The sequence below is a fragment of the Ursus americanus genome, chromosome 27, assembly GCF_024610735.1.
Source record: "Ursus americanus isolate L20-20 chromosome 27, mUrsAme1.1.p, whole genome shotgun sequence".
In the NCBI taxonomy this organism is placed as follows: Eukaryota; Metazoa; Chordata; class Mammalia; order Carnivora; family Ursidae; genus Ursus; species Ursus americanus.
The window spans coordinates 12,910,274-12,936,523 of record NC_142153.1 but is presented as its reverse complement, the minus strand read 5'-3'; the positions used below and the strand labels follow the sequence as shown (position 1 = coordinate 12,936,523).

The 26,250-nt window shown below is 44.7% G+C and overlaps 1 protein-coding gene across 5 annotated transcripts in view; it reads left to right on the top strand.

The window, feature by feature from the left end:
• UNC5D (unc-5 netrin receptor D) overlaps nt 1-26,250 on the top strand; it is a 537,143-nt gene that overhangs the window by 460,667 nt on the left and 50,226 nt on the right. For 2 of the 5 annotated variants that reach the window (XM_087856402.1, XM_087856401.1), the window contains 3 exons: nt 4,748-4,894; nt 8,369-8,746; nt 13,344-13,428. In XM_087856402.1, coding sequence (XP_087712528.1) covers nt 4,748-4,894; nt 8,369-8,746; nt 13,344-13,428 — 610 coding nt within the window. Of the gene's footprint in view, nt 1-3,981; nt 3,997-4,747; nt 4,934-8,368; nt 8,747-13,343; nt 13,429-26,250 lie in introns of all 5 variants that reach the window. The other 3 variants (XM_087856400.1, XM_045779360.2, XM_087856399.1) reach the window with 2 other exon arrangements.

Sequence of the window (26,250 nt, the reverse complement as noted above, 5' to 3'; positions counted from 1 at the left end):
GGGACTACATTAGTTCCTCTAAGTGACTAGCTGTGATGGCAATGCCTAAAGACATGGAACTTGCCGATGCCTGTTCCTTGCACGAGGAAGTTCACAGGGGCTTTGAAAGGCCACTTCTCACCAGCTCGGACCAAAAATAAATAAATAAAACGACTGCAGACCATTGTCAAGTCATGCTGCCTTTTTTTTCCCCAGAGACTCTCGGAAATTTCAGTCTCCCTCAGAACCACAGCACACTCTTTTTAACAACCCTCACTGTAGAAAAGGTCACTTTAATATCTAACCAGAATCTCAACTGCTGTAATGAAAGGCCATGTTCTCCTTTTCGGTCCTTGTGGGAGATGGTGAAGCGTTGGATCCTCGCGTCGTCCTAAAGGAAGGGTCATTGAGTGCCTACTGTGGGGCTGTTCTCCTCTGGTGACAACCCTCTGTGCATTAAAGATCACCTCCAGTCACTTTACTTCTCTCTCTCTTCTCCAAGCCAAATGAACCCATAAACATGTCCTCTCCAGGCCCTAATTTCCAGCTCTCTGTTAATCTTTGCAGCCTTTCTCTGCAGATACTCCACACTCCTTCCAGCAACGAATATACTCCTCAGTAGTTCCTAATTTGGAATACCAGAGATTTCTCAGTCAGTTCTCAGTTTTGTTTTGTTTTCTCTAAGGTGTAGATTTTACGCAACAATTTATTAGTTTCAGAGGCAGAATTAGTGATTCGTCAGTTGCGTATAACACCCAGTGCTCATTCCATCACGTGCCTCCTTAATGCCCCCACCCACCTCCCCTCCAGCAACCCTCAGTTTGTTTCCTAGAGTTCTGCCTCTTATGTTTGCCTCCCTCTCTATTTTCATCTTATTTTATTTTTCCTTCCCTTCCCCTACACAACCATGTTTTTGTATTAAATGTTGGGTCCTTCTGTGCTTTGCCTAAAGCTTTTGTGATTCTTGGATCAAGGAAAATGGGGGTGAAGACACAGGAAAAACCTCAATAACACACTGATATGTAAAGCTTCATTCATGAAACAAAGTCAGAGAAAAGTATCCTGTGCCCACAGAAAGCAGAATAGCATCAGTCACGGGGTCTCAGTGCTTCTGTTCAAAATCACTTTGAGCAAACAGACCAGCAACACATGTGTATGTGAGCAAGCAGACAGGTGTAAACATACACGTGTTAAATATAAAGGGAGTCCCTGTGGCAAGAGTTCTGTAATCAACCCCAGACTGATTTCTTTAATACTTCTCTTCCCACAGTTGAAGACCAGGCAAACAATCAATAAATAGTTGCAGTGATTTGCAAATTTCTGTGGGAAATTGCAATTACTGCCTTTGAAGTGTTTAAAGCAGTTAAGGAGAATGCGTTGGCATTCAGATAATTAAACAATAAAAAGGATGATCCGAAGTGAGTTGTCGGAACCCTGAAGTGACGTTGGAGTTTAGAAGAACATGGTGGTCAGGGTTGGCTGGATTGGCCAGGCCAAGATTGCTTTCTTGGCGGAGGTGGACCTTGAGCTGGCACCTGATGCATGAGTGGTACCTAGATGCCCAGTGAGGTGGGGCGATACTGTACAATGACCTGCCATTCACTAGTAGACATCCATGTGGCAGGTAAATTACAGTTGAGTTTGGGGTGTAGGGCGGTACAGCAAAGGGCAGCAGGAGCACTGACACGGCGTGGAGAAAAGGGTCAGTGCCTGGGTATTGCCAGTGCAAGTGGTCATGTGGTTAGAAAGACTCCCCTGGGAAGGAGCAATGGCAGCCTCCAGTGTTTGGATAAGAACTGAGTGTGTGCCTGTGTGCGCACGTGCACGCATACACCCCACTTCCTCCCTTGTCCTTGAAGTTGTAGTGGAAAATGTGGAACTAAATCTCTGATTCTCCTGGAGCCCATCCTGAACACAAGAAAAATGAATGGATTACATTTTAAGCACACAGCAATCCTTACAGGGGAAACCACTCTCCTTTCCTGGAGGATGGATTAGAAAAGACAGAGGCAGAGGAAAAAAAGACAAAAGAATAAGGCGAAGTAAAAACAGAAGAGAAAGAAGAAAGAAGTGCTGTGGGCCAACTTTGGAAGGGTTTGAGTGTGGATAAGGATGTCTGATTACATCTCTCCATACACACACGTGTGGCTTCGAGTAGCTTGTGTCTGTCTCTGTCAATCTCATCACTACTGTTGGACAAGAAACAAGAATATGTTAATTCATCCATGCATCCTCATTTCCACGGCACGGTTGGCCCTTCACAAATGTTTGTTGAATAAATGAAATTATTAGATTCTGAAGTTTTTAATTCCCAAGACAGATTGTTCTTGTAAAGTAAATACCACGTTGCTTATCTTCCTGTAGGAGTCGATTGCCTTCTGGCTTTTAGATTAGACTGTCCCACCAAGTGCCAGGCTAAGCTTTATAAGGACACAGTGCCGTCCATATGCTCTCTCCCTTCTCTCCTGAACCCCATCCCCAAAGTCCCCATACTTTTTTTTTTTTTAATTCTGTAATTCAGTATTTCATTCTCTTAAGTCAAACAGATTCTGGAAATATTCTTGGGAAACACATTGAACCATATCAAACATTTAAATCTCAGTCTGAAGGTGCATGTAGGGTCCTTTCCTAAAAACAGGGTTTGTGTCTGAGAAGGAGAATTCTGGTTGTCTGGGCAGCAAGGAGGTGGAAACAAAGAACAAGACAGGAATACAAAGGAACAGACACAACTTGTTCCCATTACTCGGTTTCGTCTCGGGATATTCCCGGTCTAGGGATGTCCATTTCCAGCAGAAGTCTTTTGCCCTGGTCATCCTCCTGGCTTCTGCTCCTGTTTTAGCCCCTGGGACGCTAAAGGGGTCACCGTGTCTACTTTGCCATCTCAGCAGCTGTATTCAGTACACGGCCAGGCTGTTGCTCTCTCTGCGCTCGGATGCTAAGCAGGTGTGTTTTCCCCAGATTTCCCCTTTTAAGCTGATAGTGTCATCAGTCAGTGGTGGCAAGCAGGGGAAGGCTAATTGGTTTCAAGCCAGAGTTCTCTCACTACTCCTGGTCCCCGGCTGTGTTCTGTGTCCTCTCTCCGCTCTGTGTATAGTTACATCCTCCAAGGAGCTTAACTGAGTAGAGGGAGGGTGGGAGCCTAAGTGGGAGCATAGCTGCCCTTCCCTTTCTCTGTGACACAGGCAGACCCTGGAACCTTGGGATCGGCTCCAGTTAACAAATGCCTGGCTCTGGGCGGTCAGAGCAGACCACCATTCGGAAGCCTCCGTCCCCTTCCCTCTCCACTGGGACCACCAAGACATTGGAACTAAAACCCGAGTCACGCCCCGTTTCTCAACACCCCCTGGGCTGTTTTGGTCGTTGACAGTGTCTTATAATCCTCTAACCTTTCAGATACCATTCTTTTGGATGGTTACGCGCCCTTGCAAATTATTTGTATGTGTTTGCTGCCCTATTGCTGAACTGGTTCTGCTTGATTTCCCCGTTCACTCTTTAATTCGGTAGTGCCTTATTTTACAGTCCACTAACTTTGTCGAAAATAAATTCCTTTCACCTGTGTGGTTAGTAGCCCTCAGCTGATAACATAAGTACCATATTAGGCTGCAGTGAATGCATAGTAAGCACCATGCAATTACAGGGTGAATATACGAGAGCTCTATTTTAGCCTCTAAACCCAATACAGGGTGACAGAGTAATTACTTTGGGACCTATTAAGTGTACTCATCCCATAATCTGTAGGGAGATGAATTACATAGCACTTGCCACCTTCTCCTTCCACATACTTTCCAAGATGAAGCCTCTCTCAGGGTTGTGTGGTCTTGGATAAATCTCATTCTGAACCGCAGTAGCCATGATGAATGTCGTCAGGGATGAACCACACCCAAAGGACAACTAGCAAACGAGTTGGAAACCAACTACTGCCGATCTTGGGGGATGGGGAGACACCCACATTCTCAATTCAAACTAACGCTTTTATTTTTGCTTTGCCTATGCATTCAATAGGATGGAGTAGGAGAGGTATGGGAGAAACAGCATGTGCCCTTTTAGACACCAGTCCTCCTCCACAAAAACGTATTAAGTCTAGCATTTAATGGTGCTAGAAAACATTGACCATGGACATCGGAGCACCTAGGACCCAAGACCTCCATATCTCACAACAGAAATTCTCTCATGATGATTGTAAATACCCTAACCTGATGTTGTCGATGTTCTCTGAAACTGAACGATTTGTGCCAAAGCTAAAAAATTCCTATTCGTGAGCTCTGGTCTTCTCTCTCCCGACTCCTATACTGCGTATGAGCTTCTGACCCCAGCCCACCCCCTGTGAATGCATGTGCCCATCATACAGAAGCAGAGCGGTTCGCCCGTGTTTTGTCATTGTATGTGGATCTCATGTCCCCCCTCAAATAAGAGTAAGATGCCAAAAAATACTTTGTGGGTGAATATGACTTCCTAAATCAAGTAAATTAAGGAGTTGTCTGTTTTTCCTTGAAAAATATTACTTTCTTTGCAAAATTGATTCTCTTTAAGATTTTATGATGTGCTAACCTTAATGCAGTCAAGATATTTGACTGGTGTCCCTCTGATATATACAGGGTATCTGAGAAACATGATTACGTGTGAGAGTAGAACTTACGGCTAGCTGCATTTGTCATTTTCTCTGAGTGGTAGCTCCAGAAATTCCGATAGCATTTCATTTGGTATCCCAGGGTGGCTCTTCGGCTCTGTGCCCATGTTGGCCATTTAGGATTTCTCTTGTGTCTTTCAGGCATTGAGAACGCCAGCGACATTGCTCTGTACTCGGGCTTGGGCGCTGCCGTGGTGGCCGTTGCAGTCCTGGTCATTGGCGTCACCCTTTATAGACGGAGCCAGAGTGACTATGGCGTGGACGTCATTGACTCTTCTGCATTGACAGGTGGCTTCCAGACCTTCAACTTCAAAACGGTCCGTCAAGGTCAGCGGCGTAGGTCCCCCCAACACCTCGTCCTCAGGACCATAGAGACTACGCTCACACAGGACCCCCAGTGCTCTCCGGCCCTGTGTGAAGGTAGCTCTTGGCACTGGGAGCCGCTGCCTAATTGTCTTCACGTGTTAGGAAACCAGGCTGGGTAGGGTGGTCTGCCTCAGGCCTTGGCTACGAGGATGAGTGGATCTCAGTTTACCATTAGCAACGTTCTCAGTGAGGCACTTCCATCTTTGATATGTCGTACACTCAGCAAGTTCTTTTGTCTGAGGTTATCCGACTTGCTATTTTAACAAGCCCGCTCTGAGGATATTAACTAAAATGCTGATTATTCAAAACTGAGCACCAACTACTTTACCATAACCGCCCCCCCCGCATATGAATTAGACTATTTATTAGGTAGAGTTATCTGTGTTACTTCTATTTTGTAGAAGTGAAAAGGACGTCAAAGAATCTGTGAGGGGTCAGGTAGCCAACAGGGGGAGAAAAAATGAAGTTCCCAGCTTAAAGGACTCTCACCTGTTGCCCAGTCGAGGCACTCTTTGGTTGGAAGGAGAAGGAAATCGATCATGTCAAACTATAGCAATGCTCATTTTCGAAACAGAGTCATTTAATTCTCTTATGTGAACCAAATCTATTTCTGATTGCAAGATGGAGATGAGCTATATTATGGGGTTTGGTTTCGAAAAGAATGAAACTCTCCCCCTTCAGAGGGTGACCCTTGCTGTCCATATTGTCACCTTTATTTCTATTTCTCGTGCATCACGAGCGCCGATAGCCCTGGACCAGACAAGTTTCACTGCCTGGCGGTGATTGGGTAGCGACCAGGTTCCCAAGTGGAACGCGAACATGCGAGAAACTGGCCGGCAGAGACAAAATGCTTTCCTGCCTGCCGCGCACTTCTGGGCACCAGAGTTTCAGGTCTCAGCCTGCTTGGCCTCAGAAAGGGACACATCCCCTTGACTGGGGTACATAGCTTAGTAGGTATGTTTTAATCAGAAATACATCGAACGAAGAACTGATTTTTAGACTACGTAAGAAACTGGATGGAAACCTTTCCATCAAATGATAAGACCTCGGGGTCTCAGACCATAATATTTTAAAATAGAAGAAATAGAGTCATTTGAGAGACAGAGGCTTTGAAGTCAGATAGATGGAATCCAAAATTGCTCTATGACCCAGTTAATCGATTATGCTCTGGATCTCAGTTTTTATAGCTATAAAATGGGATCTTCCTATCCACTCAGAGGATCCACATGAGGATTAAATGACCTGGAATAACACGGATTATAAGCCCTTGGCATACGGAAGGTGCTCAATAAATGTGACGAGTAGAAGTCTGGATGCTAGTGGTTTCCTCTGACTTTGGCACAGGAGGCCAGTGTGCTCCCTGGAGCGGCAGGCAGCAGGTGAGGGGGTGGTTGCCTCGCCTAAGCATTTGGAGAATGCTGACTTGCATAAGCTGGACCACGTCTCCTTCGTGTGGGCCTCCTTAGAGCTTACATTGTGTTGTGAACCTCTAAAAGCGTAGCTAGCCCTTCCAAACTTACTTTACCATTTTGTTTTTATTTTTAACCAAGACTACCCCAAAGCTAGTGATTAAAGCAAAAATCCTTTACTCAGATTCTACTCTACCCTATATTCATTGCGATGATACACCTCCCATTGACCTTCCTGTGATTTTCACCTCCATTGTCTTGAAAGACATCCCTTCTTGAGCCAATAGAACTGCAAGGTGAAGGGTGATGAGACTTTTAAACAGAATGCCATACTTCGAATTCACCAGAAGTTTTAAAAGGCTTTCCAAAGGGAGCTGTGGAGTAACCAGCCAACGTTCTTCAAGCGTGGACTCTTGTCAAATGTACTGACTTTTAGAATCAGGCATTTTCTCCTTAAGTTAGACTTCACTGTAACTCTAGGAAATCTTTTTGCTGCTTGGCTTCACAGAAGCTACGAGGGTCTTTGAAAAGTGGCCAAAAATTAAGCTCCAGAAGGTGAGGGCTTGAGATAAAATAGCCATGAGACTCAGGGATGTGATTTTTCAGGTCTCGGGGGATGGGCCTGTTCCAAATTCTTTTCAGATGTGACATGGTTCTTAAGTACCATTTCTTGCCCGGGAAGACCATAAACAAGAACCAGGCTGAGACCTGTAGAATTCAATGCAGTTCCATTAAAAAGCACAGCTCCTTGACTATGTCTTGGCACTGGAGCCTCAAGCATGAAAAAAAAAAAAAGGCATCATCAAGGAGCCTTTAGATCTACAAAGCCATTTCATCTCATTTTGAACCTCCTCCTTTATGATTTTGGATTCTTAGAGCATCAGACCAAGAGGTGGGAAAAGTCAGGGTTATAGATTTCCTGCTGGCATTGCTACAAATTATGACTTGGAAGAACAATAGAGGCTAATACGATATGGCCTGGAATTGCAACATTTTCAAAAATATCATACTTTAAACATTTTGTCAGGCCTCGAAGGAAAATTGTTTAATATGGTTTGGGTTTCAATTTGAGAAGTCACATTGACGGACTGATATGGGTGGGAGGTTTGGGACTGAGGGTTATTTCGTTATTTACTAATAAATGAGATTACTTCATCACCAGAAAATAGCACGGCATTTCTTTTTTAATATTTGGCCTAGAAAAAAAATCGGTGAGCCCCAACAGATGAAAGTCCAATTTCTCGTGTTCTCGTAAAGATTTTTGTTTTCGGTTGTTTTGAGACAGAAAGGAAGCCCTTCTAAGCTGCTTCCCCACGTAGAATCGGGAGTCTCACTCTCCCGGTGGGGGGCCTCTTTTCCCTCTCAGAGTGACATATGTGCTATTAGAACAGACTGACTCCTCAGACATGGAGTGATCCGTGGGCTCCCCTGACCCTTCTGCTCCGAGGACACAGCATTTCCTCCCCCAGCTCCAGAAACTGCCCAGAATTCCACGCGAGATATGCTGACACCAACACCACTCTACTTATAAACAGCCCTACCTAGCTGTGTCACCTCTTACCATTTAAAATGAACAGATGTTATTTTTCCTCCAAACTGGATTGCAAAACATCTTTCTTCCTTTTTTTTTTTCTTAAAGCTTCTCTTCGCCAGTTAAAATAATCACATCAACAATAATACCTGAGTTTGTTGCCTGACGGAGTGCCAGAAATACTTGTTTTTGAAAAGATGGCATCCAAGGAACTCTGGAAAATGAGTGGTTTGGGTTCAGTGGCACTGAGAGAATCTGCTGGGAAAGCCAGAGCTCCCGATTCGAAGGTTCTGGTCACTCCTGAACGGCCCATGAGAGCTGCCGCAGATGCTCGGGGTGGGCCTGAAGGGCAACTGGCAGGCGCACGGGTGGTTATGCGGTTAGGAGAGGCAGAGGCAAGGGGGTAAGTGTGATGCCTTTTTGTTTCTGAGTGACAGATGCATTTTCTTTGACCAGGTAACTCCCTGCTCCTGAATTCCTCCATGCAACCAGACCTCACGGTCAGCCGAACATACAGCGGGCCCATCTGCCTCCAGGACCCTCTGGACAAGGAACTCATGACAGAGTCCTCACTCTTCAACCCTTTGTCCGACATCAAAGTCAAAGTCCAGAGCTCATTCATGGTGTCCCTGGGCGTGTCTGAGAGAGCCGAGTACCACGGCAAGAATCATTCCGGGACTTTTCCCCACGGAAACAACCGCAGCTTTAGTACAATGCATCCCAGAAATAAAACACCCTACATCCAGAATCTCTCATCACTCCCCACAAGGACGGAACTGAGGACCACTGGGGTCTTTGGCCACTTAGGAGGACGCTTGGTCATGCCAAATACAGGTGGGTGGTAAGTGTGCGTTTGTGTGTTTCCGAGTGTTCTTTTAAGTGGTTTATGTTGACACAATTATGTCCCATAAGATTCATTTTGGAGATGCTTGCCATCCTGTGTCAGAGCTACAAACTGTGGTTGTATAAGCCTCCTCGATTTGCACAGCAAACCAGAATCAACACTGAGATTAGACTTTGCAGCCCTCACCTCAGCACGGATCGGCCGCGCCATTTGATGCCCTGTTAGAGCTGACAGCCATATTTGCTCAGAAGGTTTGGGTGGTCCCCAGCGTTTAAGCCCCCTTGAAATATATTTCCTAGAACATGATCAGAAGGAAGTGAAAATATTCCTTGCCGGGAACGAGAAATACCATGTTTTATAGCCAAACAAGGTTTATACACTAGTAGATAATTTAGCAGAAGGACACCCAGAGTCGAACTTCCTCCATAACTGACCCCATAAACACTGTCAGTGTCCATAGACCTTGCTATAATGTTACTTTATGACAAGCAATACCGATGGTTCATTACAGAGTCACCCTTGAATGCAAACTTCAGGTCCAGGGCCATATCATGCATATAATTAGTTCTCAAGAATTTTTTCCTCCTTTTGGTTCAAAGGGGGATTTTCTTAATGTTTTGACAAGGTTACTTTAGGTGTATAGACCAAATCACTTTTAAAAATGACATTCTATGTATGGATTGGTCTTCAGAGATGCCATCTAAGACTTACCTGAGTGGCCTAAGAGGGCATTCTCTCCTCTGATTTCTAAGCAACGAGAATTAGGTAGTGCTCTGAATCATCGCTGGTTGGCCGCTGAGAGGAAAGGGTGCACCGTCTCTGTGTGACAAACAACGAGACGGCATTGAATCGGGACCACGGGGGCCTCAAGTGCCTTCTCTCTGAGGTATAGCTCAGCACCCTCTCCAATTCAATCACTTTATCCTCAGAAGTGAAATCTGCGATAGGACTAGTCTGAAGCTCCCATTCCAGCTAACTGACCCTACGGTGGCTTAGTGACTCGACACTACACTTGGGTTCAAGTTGAGAAATGTTGTCTTGTTCTCCTACATCAGTTGCTTCCTTAAAAATCGCCCTCAGATGCAGCCCCTCCTCGTGATTTTGTTTCCTGAACTTTCAATTCTCGAAATCTTCCTTGGTCTGTGTTTCAGAACATGGTAAGAATCTTTGTTTAAACATGCGTGAATGTCAACGTGTGACGTAATCCTCCCTGGTCATAACTCGCAGTCAGGAGACTCAGCGCAAATGAGTCAGTCAGCCATGCTTACCAAGCACCCTTCTTGTAAGAACCTATCAGCTGGAAGTGTGGGCTCTGGAAAAAGAACATGATGCAAACCCCTCCTAAGCACAGGATATATTCATCGGAATCCTGGAAAGTTGCATTTTGTCTTCCTTTCCCTTCCTAACCCAGTGTGTGGCACTTCAGAGGCTCCCAGTGGTTATTGGTGGAATAAATTGGCCCACACTCCTCCTCTCTCTTAGCATCTTTATGTGTGTTTACATACATGTGACAGGCATGCCAAGATCAACCCATTCATTGGCTCGTTTAACGTTCATCAAAGAAAGTGAGATGAAATCATGAAACAGATTTCTCTTTTTCTTCCCTTCTGACTTAAGAAGCACTTGTGTTGCAAACGCAAAGTTCTGATGGCGTTGTCCGATTCCCAAACACTTCCTCTGTGAAACGGCATTTCCAAAGCTTCTAATAAGAAGCCCTGGACAAGATTGAAGCTGTTCACTGGGAATGAGTTTGAGGAAAAATAAGTGTGGGGAATTGAAACATATGCTATGTTATTTGCAGAACATAAATGCAAAATATGCCCTAGGGGGCTAAAGTGTAAAGAAGCAAGGCACAGCAATTAAATTGTTCTAATGCCATCCATCCCGAATTATTGTATGGTGCCTGGCAATGATTTTTCAAAAAGGATGGGATGGTCCCCACGCTGTAGAAGTCATTTATTATGCACAGTGTGAAGCAAGAAACTCAGACAGGTGGTTCTGTTGTCATATCAAATAAAAGTCTGTCAGGGTAGCAGGTGGAGTTTGGGGGAGAGTATGTTTCTTTAATCAGAGATAACTGGCGAGTGACGTATTGAAAAAGGATACTTCTTTAGGGGACCATAAGCATGAAGATTCCCCACTAAGCCCTTCCTTCTTCATAAGCTATGACTTGCCACCCACCATGACCCCGCCTCTGTGTTTGTGTCCCATCTCTGTTTACAATTTGCAGGTTTAAGTGGGAGGAGGGAAGTATGTTTGAAAGAGAAGCATAAAATTTCTGATTGAAGGAAAGATGAAATCGTTTAAAGCTCTAATGATCCTGTAGATTCAGGTCGTATTTAGAAGTATTATGAAATAATGTTTCAATCTGAACACAGGGAATTAAGCTGACTTGAAAGGAATGAGAGATGATCCGTTCTACAAACAGCCCTATCTCAAAAGTCCACACACATATTTATTCTGATTCAAGCTGGGAGCTGACGGTCAGACACTGATCTAGAGAAGAGACCACGTCTCAGAGTCTGGCTTTTTCTTTTTTTTTTTTTTTAAACAATTTTGAATCCAGTCCTTCATCTATTTAGGATTTGGTTTTTGTTTTTGAGTGGCCTACTGTGTGCCAGGCGTTATGCAACATGTTATTGATGTAATAAGCCTATCCTTGGTGTTTTTTTTTTTTTTATTTTAAACACACTGTAGGATTTATCTGCAAGTTTACAAAAGGCACACTAATCAACATGTCAGAAAGTAAAAAGTGATCATTTGGGTTGGCAAGCGAAGAATTGACTATAAAGGTCACCAGGAAACTCTGTGGCAGTGGCAATGTTCTGTATCTTGTCTATGGTGGTAATTACATGAGAGTATACGTGAGAAACTGATCAATTCGTACTCTTAAAATGGGTGCAACTTATTGCCTGTGAATTGTACCTTCAAAAAGGAAAAAAAATAGGAAAAATGTGAGCACGATAAAGTTATTCTATCGGGTTAATTGCCGAAGATAGCATTATAGCTTGATGATGCCGCCTTTGCTTCTGAACCTAAAGAACAAGGACTGAAGATCTCTGTTGTCATAAGGGCCTAGTCTAAGAGAGAGGCAACAGAGAAAAAGCACTGTGTCGAGCGGAGAGAGAATACAGAATGTCTAGGGTGTGCGTTCCGCTGGACACCCACACACACTGAATATCCTGTGTGTCACAACTTCTGCTCCACGGGGGGAAGGATGTACTAGAGTCCACTTCATTTGGCAACTACATTTGAAAAAGAACAGGAAATGAAAGGAGGAGCCTGATCAGAGCCCCTAAGTATGTCAATTACAGTTCCATTGACATTAAAGTCCAGAATATAAATGGATACTCTTGCTGGAAAGCTGTAAGCAAGATTTAAATGTGCCTCATTCTTCGTGCTGGCGAAAGATACTGATGATAACTAGCATGTTACTGAATAATGCTCAGAAATGTGCATCACGAATAACTTGTTTTGCAATGAGTCTTGCATTCCTTGATTCCATAGCAGCTAACAGGCACATAGAAGGAGATCAGTAAAGCCTGCCCTCTCTAGATGTAAATTACCGTCGGCAACCCGAAAAGCTTCCTGTGCACTTACATTAGTTCTCATGAAAGGGGGAAAGGTGGGAACTGCATTATTCAAAGAATAGGAGGATGCCCTGAGATTTTATTTTGCAAAGGCCTTACTGTGTCTCTATTTCATCTCTTTTCATAAACAAGAAGCTACATTAAAGAGAATCTCTGCCCTCTCTAGATTCCTCTCTCTTGGCCAAAGTGAAATATTTACTTCACAGGAGACAAGAGGAGAGAGAGGACGTTGCATACACAGAGTGATGTGCCTTCCTGGCCTTCCCTCCCTGCGTTACAGGATTTTGCTGAAGTTAGGCTACTGATTTTTTTCTGATTTGACACCAACATGAATATGATTACGCCGCCTTTAACTTTCATCTTTTTTAGCTTTGGTTTGCAAATATAGGACCAAACACCAGCTACACAACAACCTACAATGTCCCTAAATTTATCCATGCTTTTTTTTTTCCTCCAGTTTTCTTGACAAAATACAGTACTCCGTTGATCACCTGTTTAAACTTACTTTGGGATGCATAATTTATAAGACAATTTCACACCAGGCCTGAGCAAAGCATTAGAGGGCTCGCCCCCCCATCTCAGCTGCCTTTTCAGGAAATGACAGGAGAGGGACGAGATACAATACATATTGAAATTTTGCAGCAAATTAAACGATACTCTGATAAACTCTTACATTCTCAGACATGTCTGATACTGCCTGGTCTCGGGACACCCAATCCTTGAAGAGAATTTAAAAAAATACTGGGAAGACTCTAAATAAAAAGCGAATTTGAGTACACACTCAGATAACATGCTCCTCTTTATGTCACTGTTGGGAAACAATGTTTTCTCCATTAGTATCTTGGACTTGATAAACTTTGCCAAGATCAGGATTTCATAAATTGCTGTGAGGTGTGTGTGTGTGTGTGTGTGTGCACGCATCTGTAAGGGGCTCAGCTAAGGGGCTTCACGATCATTGGAAAATCGACAAATAACCTCTTGGCTTTCTCTGTTTTAGGGGTGAGTTTGCTCATACCGCATGGCGCCATCCCAGAAGAGAATTCTTGGGAGATCTATATGTCCATCAACCAAGGTGAACCCAGGTGAGTGACAGAGAAGGGTGGCCTATTGAGGACATCTCAAATGTGGAATGGAGCTACTGCAGAAAATCTGAGTTTTTAAAGATAATTTGGGGTGGAGGTGTACAACTCAGATCTGTGAGTTACTTGACTATAGAGAAGGAGAAACCAGTTGCAAAACTATTGGCTAAAATGAAAACACACAGAGCTAGCTCCACAGTTTTGGGTGACTAATCTAGGTCATTGACCTCTTGACCGCAGACACCAAATATAAAACTGTGACTCGGTAAGCAAGTGGTTAGCAGGGCCCTCTGTCAATACTGACTGCCTCACATAGTCTTCCTCTCAAAAGAAAAAAGAAATCATCCCAGGAGGTGCTTTTCGGTGCTAGGCATTATGCAAATGTGGAAAATGGCCGACCTGTGACCTTTTCCGGTCAGCACAAGAACTGCTCTAGGCCGAGAGAGGATTTCTCAGGTAATCTTCCTCCTTGTAAAAATACCGTCTACGCTGCACTGGCTTTCAGGTCTGACACATTTCAGTAGCATTAAATTCAATTACATGAGCAAATACAAATCTTGTCGCAGAGTCTTTAATGAAAGTAGTTGGTTATTTTCTTAGCACAAGTATAATATTTGTGGAAATGTTGCTTTCCTCCACACAAGATAAACCCAGCTCCTCTTTAGAAAGCAATTTCTCTCATAAAGTGGATGTATACCTCTGGCATTTTCAGTCTTAACATCTTGGTTATTTTAGGCCAGATTTTTCATGTGAGAACACATGAAGGAAAAACACTGGAAGGAAAAAAAAGCCAGAGAAACAGATGGTTTGAACAGATTCTGATAGCTATCTCCATGAAAGGATTTGCTGGTGCCCAGTGGTTTTAACTTTCTGCTTGCGAGAGCTTGGAAGGAATGCAAAAGGCTCTGCTAGCTGGCTGTTGGCGAGGCTCTCAGAGGCCTCGCGAGTAGGCTGTGGTCGGCTCTCGTGCTATCTCCTTCAGTCCTGGAGAGCTAGATCCCTTCTCGTGCCTTTGGGAGTGTAACACTCGAAGGCACGAGAGTGTCTAACCTGCTCCATGTACAAACAGAGGCACTTCTGAAGGCAGGAGAGTGTCTAAACACCTCCATGTGCAAACAGAGGCAACCGAGGCACAGAGGGGTTTGGAGAGTTTATTCAGAACCTCAGTTAGGCAAGCCTAAAAATGGAGTTTCCTGGATAAGGGTCACCTCTTTTTTATCCCTCTGGTTGACTTACATGAGAAACCATACCTGTTTAAAATTCGGGTAAGGGTCCATTCCACACATGCTGCTGAACACATCGTCCTGCAAAGATTGAGTACGAGGCCAAATCCAGTCAGCCTGCCTGACTCACGGCCTCCTGCCAACCTTCACCCCTGCATCCCGCTTCCTTCCTTATAATCCATCCACTGAGCCTACGTTTAGCTCCTCTCAAACCCGGTGTCTTCCACCTCATTATGTGAGAACCAACCTAGGGCTAGTTCACATTTTCAAAGGCACCCAATTTGTGATTCACGTCAATCCCCGTCTCTTACTAGAAGCTGCGTCTGAGGAGGTCAGAGCTAGAGTATGCCAGAAGGCATTAAACTTACAGGACTTGTATGGGAAATATCACTCGAGATGTCCTGCAATTATAAAATAAGGAGAAATATTTTAAAAATATGCCAGAGCCCACAGACCTTGAAAGACAGGTTTGGCCTGATGCGGTCGCCTCCTGGACCACCACTAGCTTTGTAAGTTCTCTGTTAACTGATTTGGCTTATCCGTCTGTATCTAAGATGTGAGTTTATTACAGCTGTCCAGGAGGGTGGACAGCAACAAGGACATCCAAGACTTCAGATCTGTGAGATGTGCATTTTCCTGTCTATTAAAAGGAGGATAAAGTACAATTGTAGGACGCACACATTCCTTCTCATGTTGCTCAACCCTTCCCAGATGACCCTAGCTCTTAAGAAAATGGCCAGTCCCCGGGCTACTGCTCATTTAGCATCCTTGACAATCTTCATTCCTTTTCAAGAAGCTCCAGACTACTGATGAAAACACTAAAAATAGCACATGCCTTTCTGCTGCTACTTTTCTTAAGCTTGGTGATTTTTTCCATCGCTAACAGGAGGCTGCTCGGATCCAAGTTCTGCAGCTTTTAATCCGGTGGTTAATCAGAAGGCCATTAACGTAGTGCTATTTAGTGTCACCTTGCTTTTGTGATGTCACTTAAAAACCCATTTTCCTCTTACGCTGTCGTCCTGTCCTGCTGAACTTGTGCTCAGAGTAAAGCCTATTTTTCTCACCATCGTAGACCTGAAACCGCACGGCTCTGTCTCTTTAACCTCTGACTCTCCGTCGCTTCCACACCCAGAATTACAGTCAGATCTTCCAAACAGTCTCTTTATGCTATATTTAAAGTCTGTTCTGTTTTCCTATTGATGGTACCTTTCTGTTGCTTTTTTCTGAGTGACATCTCTGGGATAGCGAGGTGATGCTTTAGTGGACGTGTCACTGAAATCATTGATCCAAATTCAGTACCAGATTCCCAGAGATTAGGGCTGTGTGGAATGACTCACAGACTTAAAATAACCCCCTGTATTTGAATAGGCTCCTGGTAGGTTCTCAGTGAGGGGGTTCATTGTATGGATTCATGCACCCTGGCCCTCTGGGGGGGGGGGGGGTCCTGCTGCTATTGCTGGGAAGCCTCCAGGAGGATACTCTGTACTTTCCATTAAATGGAATGATGTCATTCTTCCTCAGTGTCCCTGCTCTGTCTACACTTTCAGGCTTGAACAATCATTTTAATGCATCTTTTCCAACCTCGTGCAGCAGTCTGGACCTCTGGTTGCTCATAATGCTTAGGAAATAATCTCTGTTGGCTTTTTGTCCAGACATGCGTATTAAATGGTTTGCCGGACGAGGACTTTGCATTCTTGGAAAAGTAATAATTACCTCTGTTTCCGTGTAACTTGCAAAGTGCTCTCACATGCATTTGACTCATTTAGTCTTCCATCATGTCAAAAGAAGAGGATTTTGTAGCAATTGTGGAAGGAGAAAAAACAAATGTAAAAACATGAAGGTTCCAAGAAGCAAAGCTGCTTTGAAGGGTGTGTTACTCTCCTGGCAGAGCTGGGATTTGACTTCAGGCTCTCTGACCACAATTCCAGTGCTCACACACTGAAGGATGCCATCTCTCCCTGATGTCAGAGCCTTTATAGAAACAGCTTTCTCACTTTTGCGTTCCAACTCTTGGCCTCTAGAAAGGGACATTCTCTGGAATCTCTCAGTCTGAGCAGTGAGAATTAAGCAAGGCAGAAAGGCAGGATCCAGGTGAACTTTTCTTAGAAGTATATCGGGTAAATTGCTGTTGTTCCATCATAGAACGGAGAGCACAGGCTGGAAACAAGTCCCACTAAATTGCTGTCTTAGCAGATACAGTGTTAGGAAACATCTGAGCTCCGTGGTTAGGAGTGTGAGCTTAGGCATCAAAGGCCCTGGGTTCAGATCTAAGCTTCACTGCTATCATCCATGGGACCTGAGGGAAGTTCCTAAATTCTTTGCAACCCAGATGTGTCCTCCTCTGAAAAACAGTAGGTATCTACCTTATAGGGATATCGTGGGATTGCATGGTACACAGTGATACAAAAATCTAAATGATGATAGAATAGGTGTTCTTTTCGTCATTGCTACACTTATATTTGACCAAGCATTCTACCCACAGTATATCCTTTCATCTCCACATCGAGCCTGTATGGTAAGCGATAATATGATTATCCTAATTTTTATAGATATGAAAATTAACACCAAGAAAAGTTAGTAAGCTTGACTTAGGTTGTAGCAAGACAAGGCGCCAAAGCCGGGCGATCTCACTTAACGTATTTCAATGCCACATCACAGTCCCTACCGTAAGGCACAGTTAGATATGTTATCCGTGAGTCCAGTAAAGCACACTTGGGGAGAGACACGGCTTATGCCTAATAATGGGAATACACCATGAAACGGATGGGGAGGAGCCCAGATTTGGGAAGGCCACGATCACTTTGCAACTCAGTGTGGAACCACAGCACAATAGGGGATATCATGGAAAACCATGGAAAAATACAAAATGGCCCTTAATCTACTCTAAGCATAGACTCACAGATGGGGTGTGGAGAGAGTGACTTCCAGAAGATGTCACTTGACCTAACTCTAAAACATCAGTAGAAACTGGCCAGGCAAAGAAAGGCATAAGGTCAGTAAGTACCTCAAGGTCCAGATCCAGGATACGTTTTCCATTATCTACATAGCATAAGAGGGGCAGGGGGAGAAGTCTGTAAGAGCGGCTAAATCCAGATATCTTTCCCTGCTTTTAAGTCATAATCTAAGTCATTGGCTTAAGCAGCTTCCTTCCAACTGTACCCCAGGCCAGGGCACAGATAGGACAAAGAGTTAGGTTTCACGCACTGCCCCATTCACAAATTAGAAAACATTCAGTGACATCACAGGAACGGGAACTCGAGTAGCCTCACAGAAAGGCAAGGGCATGAAATGGGGGCTGCCAGAAGTATTTGCAGGGGAAGCCCTTGGGCTCCTCCTAGATCCGGGGCTTTTAAGCAGCTTGCTCAAAGTGAGACGTGGCTTCCTTTCCTATCAGCCCCCTTTGGAGGGCAGGAGTCCAGCACTAATCATTCTCAGAAAACCCGTCTCTTTCCCCAAACTTCAATTTGAAAGAATCTGGGGTGGTAGTTGTTACATTTCTACAGGAGCTTTGTGGGGGGAAATTTTTCTCATCCTCTCCTACCAGGTTTTGATAAGTTTTTATAAAACGCAGGTGTCTCAAGAAGGGAATTAAAGTATCATGTCAGAGACCCCCCCCCCCAGAGAAAATGATGTGGATGCAGCACAACCTTCCCCCTGACCCTCCCCTCCCCCGACTCCTGCACCCCTCCCCAACCCATAGTCGGAGAGTAGAGAACTGGGCCAGAAAATTATTATATGGAGCTTTCTTCCAAGAAGCAATAAAACGAAACCAAAGGCAAACACTCATTTCTTTTTCCAATTAAACTGTCATGTGGCTAGCCCTGACCAAATGCTTAAACTGGAATTGGAAATATAAGTAATCTTATTGAAGATTTTACAAAAGGACACATATTTTGGAATTTGGGCTCAGCCCAGATGGTATATTTCAACCACTTCTCTTTTGTTTTTGTTTGTTTTGCTATCGAATGGTCTGAGTGGGTGCTTCTTGGGGTGAAGATCAGGAAAATAGACACAGTGGTGTTAGGAAACATGACCTGTTTTTAGCGCACGTTGATGAAGCAAAATGGTTTTAATAGCAAATCATGAGGTAAGACCAAATACAAGGCTAGGAAGACACCAAAAGTCACCCTGGGAAATGAAGAGAATTTCTTTTCCAGGACCGGCTCACCACGAAACACTATGCTGGAGGCCGCTCCTGCGGAACGGCTTCCTGTAGCTTTGCCTTCGCGGCAGTGAGACCAGCACGCATGCGCACGCACGTACATCCTCACGTATCAGACGCATGCACGCACATGCACATACGTCCTGACGTATCAGGCACACGCACACACACGTACATCCTCACTTATGAGGCCTACAAGATCTAAACGCTCAGAAACACCCTTAGACTGTTTGACCTGGTTTCTGGAAGAGTAAGAAGAAAACCCAGATATGTATGGCCATTCTTGTAAAAATGATATTTTAATGAATGAACCTACAGTCGACTAGGCTTTTGTGAAAGCAGACATTTGAGGCCATTCTAAAACCCCTCGTCACACACAGTGAAGTAGGAAACCGCCTTCTCTATCCTGGGGCCTCCCAGAGCTCTGCTTTCTCACAGGGTAAGGAAGCCCGGCCACTGGGGTACTGCAGTTAGTGTGGTGGTCCCCCAAACAAGAGCCTGCCTCTGGCTGCATCCACCCTGACACCCGGTGACGGGTCAGGATATTGCCACCAGGGAGAAAACCTGGCTAAAAGCTTCTGGGTTGATTTGTTTATCTCTGTTGGCCTTCTCCAGCTTGGGGGACCTACCCACTATGTTCCGTCTCAAGCCATCCTCCAGCTCAGGCAAAAACAACACTGCCCCTTTCTCACAGCAAAAAAAAATGTTGCCGACTTCTGGAAAAGTTTTCACAATTACTATCAGAGTTCGGTGTAGTGCAGGACTGTTACGCCCCAAATGTGTCTGGTACTATAGGGCAGGATTAAATACAGTCCCTTCTGTAAAGAGTTTATTTCTGGTGGAGGTGATGGTTGGAGGACAGAGGTTGTGTGTATGTAGCAGAATGATGTTTAGGGGTGCAGTGGCTTTTTCTGTATTCTGAAAATTTTGACAAAACTCAGAGCTCATTTATAAAAAGAGTGAGCAAGAGAGAGAAGTGCCCCCACATTCTAATTTCAGAGATTTTCCAGCTATCATACAATGGCTAATTTTCCCACCTCCCCGCAGAACCTTCCAAGAAGCATCGTTTCATCAGCATGGACACTATTGCCCCCCAACCCACTTACACACCAGGTCCTCTCCCTCCCTGTCGATAGAAGAATAGGGCAAGAAGAGAGAAGATAAGTCCTATTTTGGAGGAGTACAGGTATCAAAAATGGCTGCCTCTGCTCTCTCCAGACTCAAAGAAAATAGACACAAGAGAATTACTCGCAAAATTTGGGCCATCTGCAGAATTGGACAGTGATATTTGATTTTCTTGTTTCTAAGCTTGTTGACTTGTTCCAGGCTGCTAAAGCCAAGGAGAGGGGGACAAAGAACACTTCTGTTATTCCCGGGTCCCCATCCTCCCAAGGGGTAGAGAAGATTGACCAGAGCCAGAGAGTGTAAGTGAGATTGAAAACAGGAGTGCCAGGGGCCAGCGCAATGTGAGGCAAAGAAGTCAGAGAGCGGGGTCAAGATGCTGCCAGAGGGGGGCCAGTTGGCAAAAGTAACTGAGACCCACAAGAAACTACAGATGCTTCACACCAACTCTTTTGAGATCCCATCACCTGCACCCTCTGTCCGGGAGGTCTTTTGGTGTCCCCGCCTATCTGTACTGAACCCAATAAGGATTATCTTAAGACACTGAAGTCATCCAAGAAAATATTATCACCTTGTCCCAGATAGTTACGAAAGGAGATGGTGTGTTTTCCTATCCCTGCGCTCTATCACAGTGCCACAGGGATAAGCTCATGGAAGAGGGAGGCAGCCTGCTCCCTCCTCCCCAGACCAAGCATCTAGAGCCCCGTGTGTGTGTGTGTGTGTGTGTGTGTGCGCGCGTGTGTGTGTGGTCACGTGCATCTGTGTGCACGGGTACTGCGGGGGTGGGGGTGGAATTCTGAATCAGATGGAAGATTAAATTTTTAAACAGTTTTTAGGTCTCCTCTGCTTAGTAAATAAATCAAACTATTTTAATAGCTATAGAATCAAAACGAGAAGTCTTCAAGGGACCCTGTTACCGTGGGCAGTTCCGGTAAGCACAAGTGTTAGCAATTACAGCCGACCCTTGAACAGCACAGGTTCGAACAGTGCTCATCGACCTCTGTGATTTTTTTCCCAATACATACAGTACAGCACTTAGGATTTTCTTAACATGTTCTTTTCTCTAGCTGACTTTATCATAAGCACACAGTATGTAATACATGTAACATACAAAATATATATGGATCAACTGTTTATGTTCTCGGTAAGGCTTCCAGGAAACAGTAAGCTGTGAAGTTTTGGGGGAGTCAAAAATTATACACTCATTTTCAACTGTATGGGGGTGGTACCCCCAGCGCCCGTATTGTTCAAGGGTCAACTTCCACTAGGAAAACTAGAGCCACCTAATACCCTAATAGATGAAGCCCTCAAAGCAAACCCAGTTACTCAGATCACTGATGATATCACAGGGTGATACATGTGGTGGCAGAGACACGCAGATGCTAGCCAGGAGCAAAGGGATGGACCCCGTCTAAGGGCTCGGGGAAGGCTTCCAAGAGGAAGGGACAATTGACTTAAAAACTGAGCATGAGTACAAGGCATTCCAGTCAAAGCGACTAGAAGGTGCAAAGGCACAGGGGTATAAATAGCATCATGTATTTTGGAACCAAGCAAATCTGAACAAAATATGAAAGGAAGAGTGATAAGGCCTAGACTATGTTAGAGGGTTATTTGCTGCCCAGGAGCAATGGACATCTACCTGCTAGACAGGGATTGAGGAAGGATCAGCTTCAGAAGACCTGGTCCTATTTACATTTTCGGTATTGTTTTCTGCTTTATCTCCACAACCACTCCTCAGTTGAAGTCTTCCTTAAGCCAGCACCTTCCTTGTGAGCCCAGTGAAAATATGCCTCATTTTTGCCCAGCACAGTTATTAACAGTGCCCTTCCTCATCCTCGAAAGTATCTGAGTTTGGACAATAAATTATAGTCACTCTGCTTCTGAGTGTCCTTGTCTTTGGTTGTGCACAAGAGATTGGGAGGGGTGTGTTAATGTGAGAGATGAAGGAGTTGAAGACCATTCCCAGAATTCTGCCGGGAACTGATGATTAACTAGTTGAGAGAGATTTGCCAGCTGAAGGTCACCTGAGAGTTTGTGATAATACTTGCTCCAGGAGCCACTTTGGCTTTCTTTCCAGGGAATAAACACAGCCCTTTGACTTTTACAAGAAAGGGGTAGAGAGGAAATTGATTAAAGACTAAATCATTACAATGCAAAAACAATATTTATAGCAAGAAAAAAAGACAGCTGCTGAATGGAAATCCCATGTCGAGCTTTTGGCCAGAGTGCGTGGCAGCACATACACTTAGAGCAGAAAGTCACGAGATTGGGCACAGACCATGCCCGCCTGCTGTGTGCAGGGCACAGTCTCCTGCCCACCTTTGTTTTCTTTGCCTCTGTAGCTGGGCAAGAATCTGCCAGTCCTGGAGTTCACTGAAGTGAACTGATAACATACATAACTTGTCAGGAAAGCAGTGTAGACGCAGTCATTGGCATCCCCTGCGAGGTAAAGAAGGATCAGAAAGGAGATGATGGGGGACAGTGATAGCACAGGGATTCCTAAGACCCGAGTTCCAATTCCCCCATGACACCTCCAGCCTAAATGGCTGTGAGCAAGTCGTTTTCTTTCTCTGGGTCTCATCTGTACCATCTAGCAATCTTGTGTATTATTAGCTGCATTCCAGGATTTCAGTGACGACAATAAAGTGACCTTACATACAGCAAGTCTTGTGCAAAATACAGAGCACCATACAAATGCTACCTTTGGATATTACTGTCCTTCATCTGGCCTTATTTATTTTTTTTTATTACACAGATAAGTTCTCTAGAGTCAATGGAATTTGCTTTAGCTCTGTCCCAGTGATGCTGGGTTCCTTTTTGACTGCTATCGCATTCCTAGACTCGGAGGAAAGATCAATTCAGTGATAGTAACTGTATTAACTGTTCACTCTAAAATCAGAGCCGTGCGAGGATACGAAGGACTCTGTGCATCAATGCCTTTGAGTCTATTTCTGTCTCTCCTTACATTGGTGCCTATGAGTTATACTCTAAAGCCCTATTATGTGGCGTGCCACCAGTGGCCTCGTGTTCATAGTAGGAGATCAGTGACCAGTCAAGCTGGGCTGGCGGCTTAGGCCACCTTGCACAAGCCTTGTCAAGCTTCCCTTGCTCGATAGTGATGGACAGAAGTGAACAGATTGTTTCTGTCACCAGTTCTGTTCAGTGCTCAGTCATAGATTGGAATCCTGCTTGTTGCTTTAAGTGAGTTTTAGAGATTTTTATTGGAAGAATCAGAATGGCAAACATCTGTCCCTTGGAGGGGACTTGGCATTAATGAGCTCGGTATCAGGCAGCGGCAACTGCTGAGGACAGAAGGTGCTTCCTGAGGAACAAACAAAGGGGCTTTTTCCGCTAGTGCAAGGGGAGCAAATTGCGGCCATTTGGGAAACACGTTAATTCGTGCAGGCTACCGGTGCCATGCATGTGATAAAAGGGGCAATTAATCAAATGGTATCTTGAAGGCTTAGAAAGGTTAATGCACCGTTAGCTGAAGACTGTGCTCTTTACTGCAGTGAACTCACATGGGCTCCTTCACAAAGTCATTTCAGTTAGACTAGAACGTCATTACCCCCAAAATGAGAGGAGGGGAAGAGAGAAAGAAGGAAGGAGGGAAAAGAGAAAGAAGGAAAGGGGGAAAAGAGAAAGGGAGGGGGGAGAACTTTCGCACTGTCATTTTATGACATTTTATGATCTGCTTTTTTTGGAAAGAATTTCCCAGTACCACGCTCTTCACCGTTCCTTCCACCCCACGCCCCCTTGGTCCACAAACAAATATGCATAAATAAAAATTGCCATCATTTTCATGAGTATGTTTGAAGCCCCTGTGAGCTCACAATGTGAAGTGATTAGAATGGTCCAGAGGAGTCTTTAATTAAAGATGCCATTGACAAGATAACAATGGTTTGTGAATGTTGTTAATAGATCTGAATGGAAGGTGCACCTTAATTCAATAAGAGGAAAGTCGTGAGTTTGATTGCGCATTGTAAAGGAACACCGCATACTGTAATTATTTTTATTTGTGTGTGCCATCTCTTTTATTGCCCACGCTGGAAGTAGAAATAACCTGTCCTATTAAGATATTTAATATATATCATCCTTTCCACTTCACTTAGTTATAGCCTAATAAAAATGCCAGGAGAACACGCAAGCCCACACTGAGGCTGGCCTCCATGCTTTCTAAGACAATCCACACAGCCCTTGAAACAACTAGATGACCAACCTGTTAACCCCTTTGGTTATCATCTTTCAGACCAAGGAATAGTAACTTCCCGGGACTCCATAAAGTCATATGCAGAGATGGAGCCTCACTCTGGAAACGAGGATGGGCATGGCCAAAGGTCAACCGACACCTTGGCCCGGTTGTGTAGTGTCTTGAGGACAAGAGGGGAGCAGGTGGCAGAAGCAGGGGGATCTCTAGGTTCTAACTTTAAAGTGAACAAGCCATGAAAAGCCAGGTAGCAGACAGAGGAATGCCCCCCACCCACCCAAAAATGTCCACATTCTAGTCCCTAGAACCTGTGAATGTTATGCTACATGGCAAAGGGGACTTTACAGGTGGGGGACTTTACAGGTGTGATTAAGGGTAAGGACCTTGAGAGGGAGAAATGACCCTGGCTTATACAGGTGGGCCACGGGAGGGTCCTTGTAAGAGGAAAGTGCAAATTATCAGCGTCCGATACAGAGATGTAAGGAATCTCTGCTCGTGCCAGATGAAGAAGGGCCTCCAGAAGCTGGAAGAGGCAAGGAAATGGATTCTTCTCTCGCACCTCAAGAAGGAATGCGGCCCCTCTGACACCTTCATTTTAGCTCAGTGAGATGTCTGGCCCACAGAACTGCATGATAGTAAGTTTGGGCTGTCTTAAGCCAGGAAGTCTGTGGCACAGTGATAACGGGAAACTACCACAAGCTTCTTTTGCAGTCACTGTACCTCAGTGCCCTGCCATCATCCCAAGACTCAGTCCCTACAAATATACACTTGTAACTCTCATGCCAGCGTTTAACGTTAGAAATGCCAAGTTTGGGGAATGTGTCCCAGGGAACATCGGTTCCTTCACCTCCCTGCCCCCACACATACCCCTCAACCACCACCACTAACAGGACAGAAGAGTCTAGTCCCCACTCGGTCACAAGCGAGGTCTAACTTTGACCATGTCATTCCTCCCCATGCCATGCCTCCTGTTTCGTCATCTGAATAACAATGGAATTTGGGGCTGATAAATCCTGGGTCCTTTCCCAGCCTAAAAGAAAATGATCCTAGAAATAAGACTCAGGCTTGCTCCAGAAGAGTCTGTTTTTCCCTTTCAAGATGTAAATGCATAGACAACTTGGTAGATATAAAAACTGTCGTAGTCGTGTGCCGCATAGACCCACACACTCCCATCCCGTCTTTCACCATAAAGCATCTCAACGAGCCATCGTTCTGCTCCTCCTGGTAAACAAGCTGAACACAAGCCCGACACTGCATGAAAGGTGAGGCTTCAATTGTGTCTAAGAACTGGTGGCTTACACATGATTTGTGATTCCTTTAGTATATTAATTGGTAAACACCTATGCATGTGTGTGTAAACTAAAGCCGTTTCATGTATGCAAACAGTTTAATCTCTCAGTGTGGGATTGCTCACTCAGATATGTGAACGTAATTCCACTCCCGCCCCAGCCCCCCGCGTGCCATCTCCCCTCCTGTGATCCTATTTCAGATAATACCGAGTGGGTGACCCAGATCTTTAAACCCTTTCATCGTAGAGCCGTATGCTTCTATCCTCAGTGAACTGTGCTTGTTGCTGGTTGCAATCCACTGTTCTAATGGCTCCCTTCCCCACCCCAGCTAATGGAATATGAGGGGTAGCATTATTTCCAGTTACTGCTAATCACCGCCCCCCAAGCTGACATCCTTGCTTATTAACCACATGCGGTTTAGAGAGAGGGGATGTAGGACAGTTCCTGTGTGGCTGTATTTTCCATCACAGAAGCATCATCTGAGGCCTCAAGACTGAGCATTTAACCTTGACCAGCCTCCAACTTCCATTTCAGAAGCCTACCCTCTCTACATGGGACAGACCACCAAGCCCCTGTTTTCTCAAGAGCTACACAGTTTTTCTCAAACATTAGTGGCAGGGCTACTTTGCATGTAAGGAACACAGGTGAAAAAGCGTAGGTTTCGGGGCCCTGTCCCAGAAATATGGAATTAAAATCTTTTTTTTTTTTTTAAGATTTTATTTAGTTGTCAGAGAGAGAGAGCACGCGCGATTACAAGCAGGGGGAGCAGCAGCCAGAGGGAGAAGTAGGCTCCCCACTGAGCAGGGAGCCCCATGCGGGACT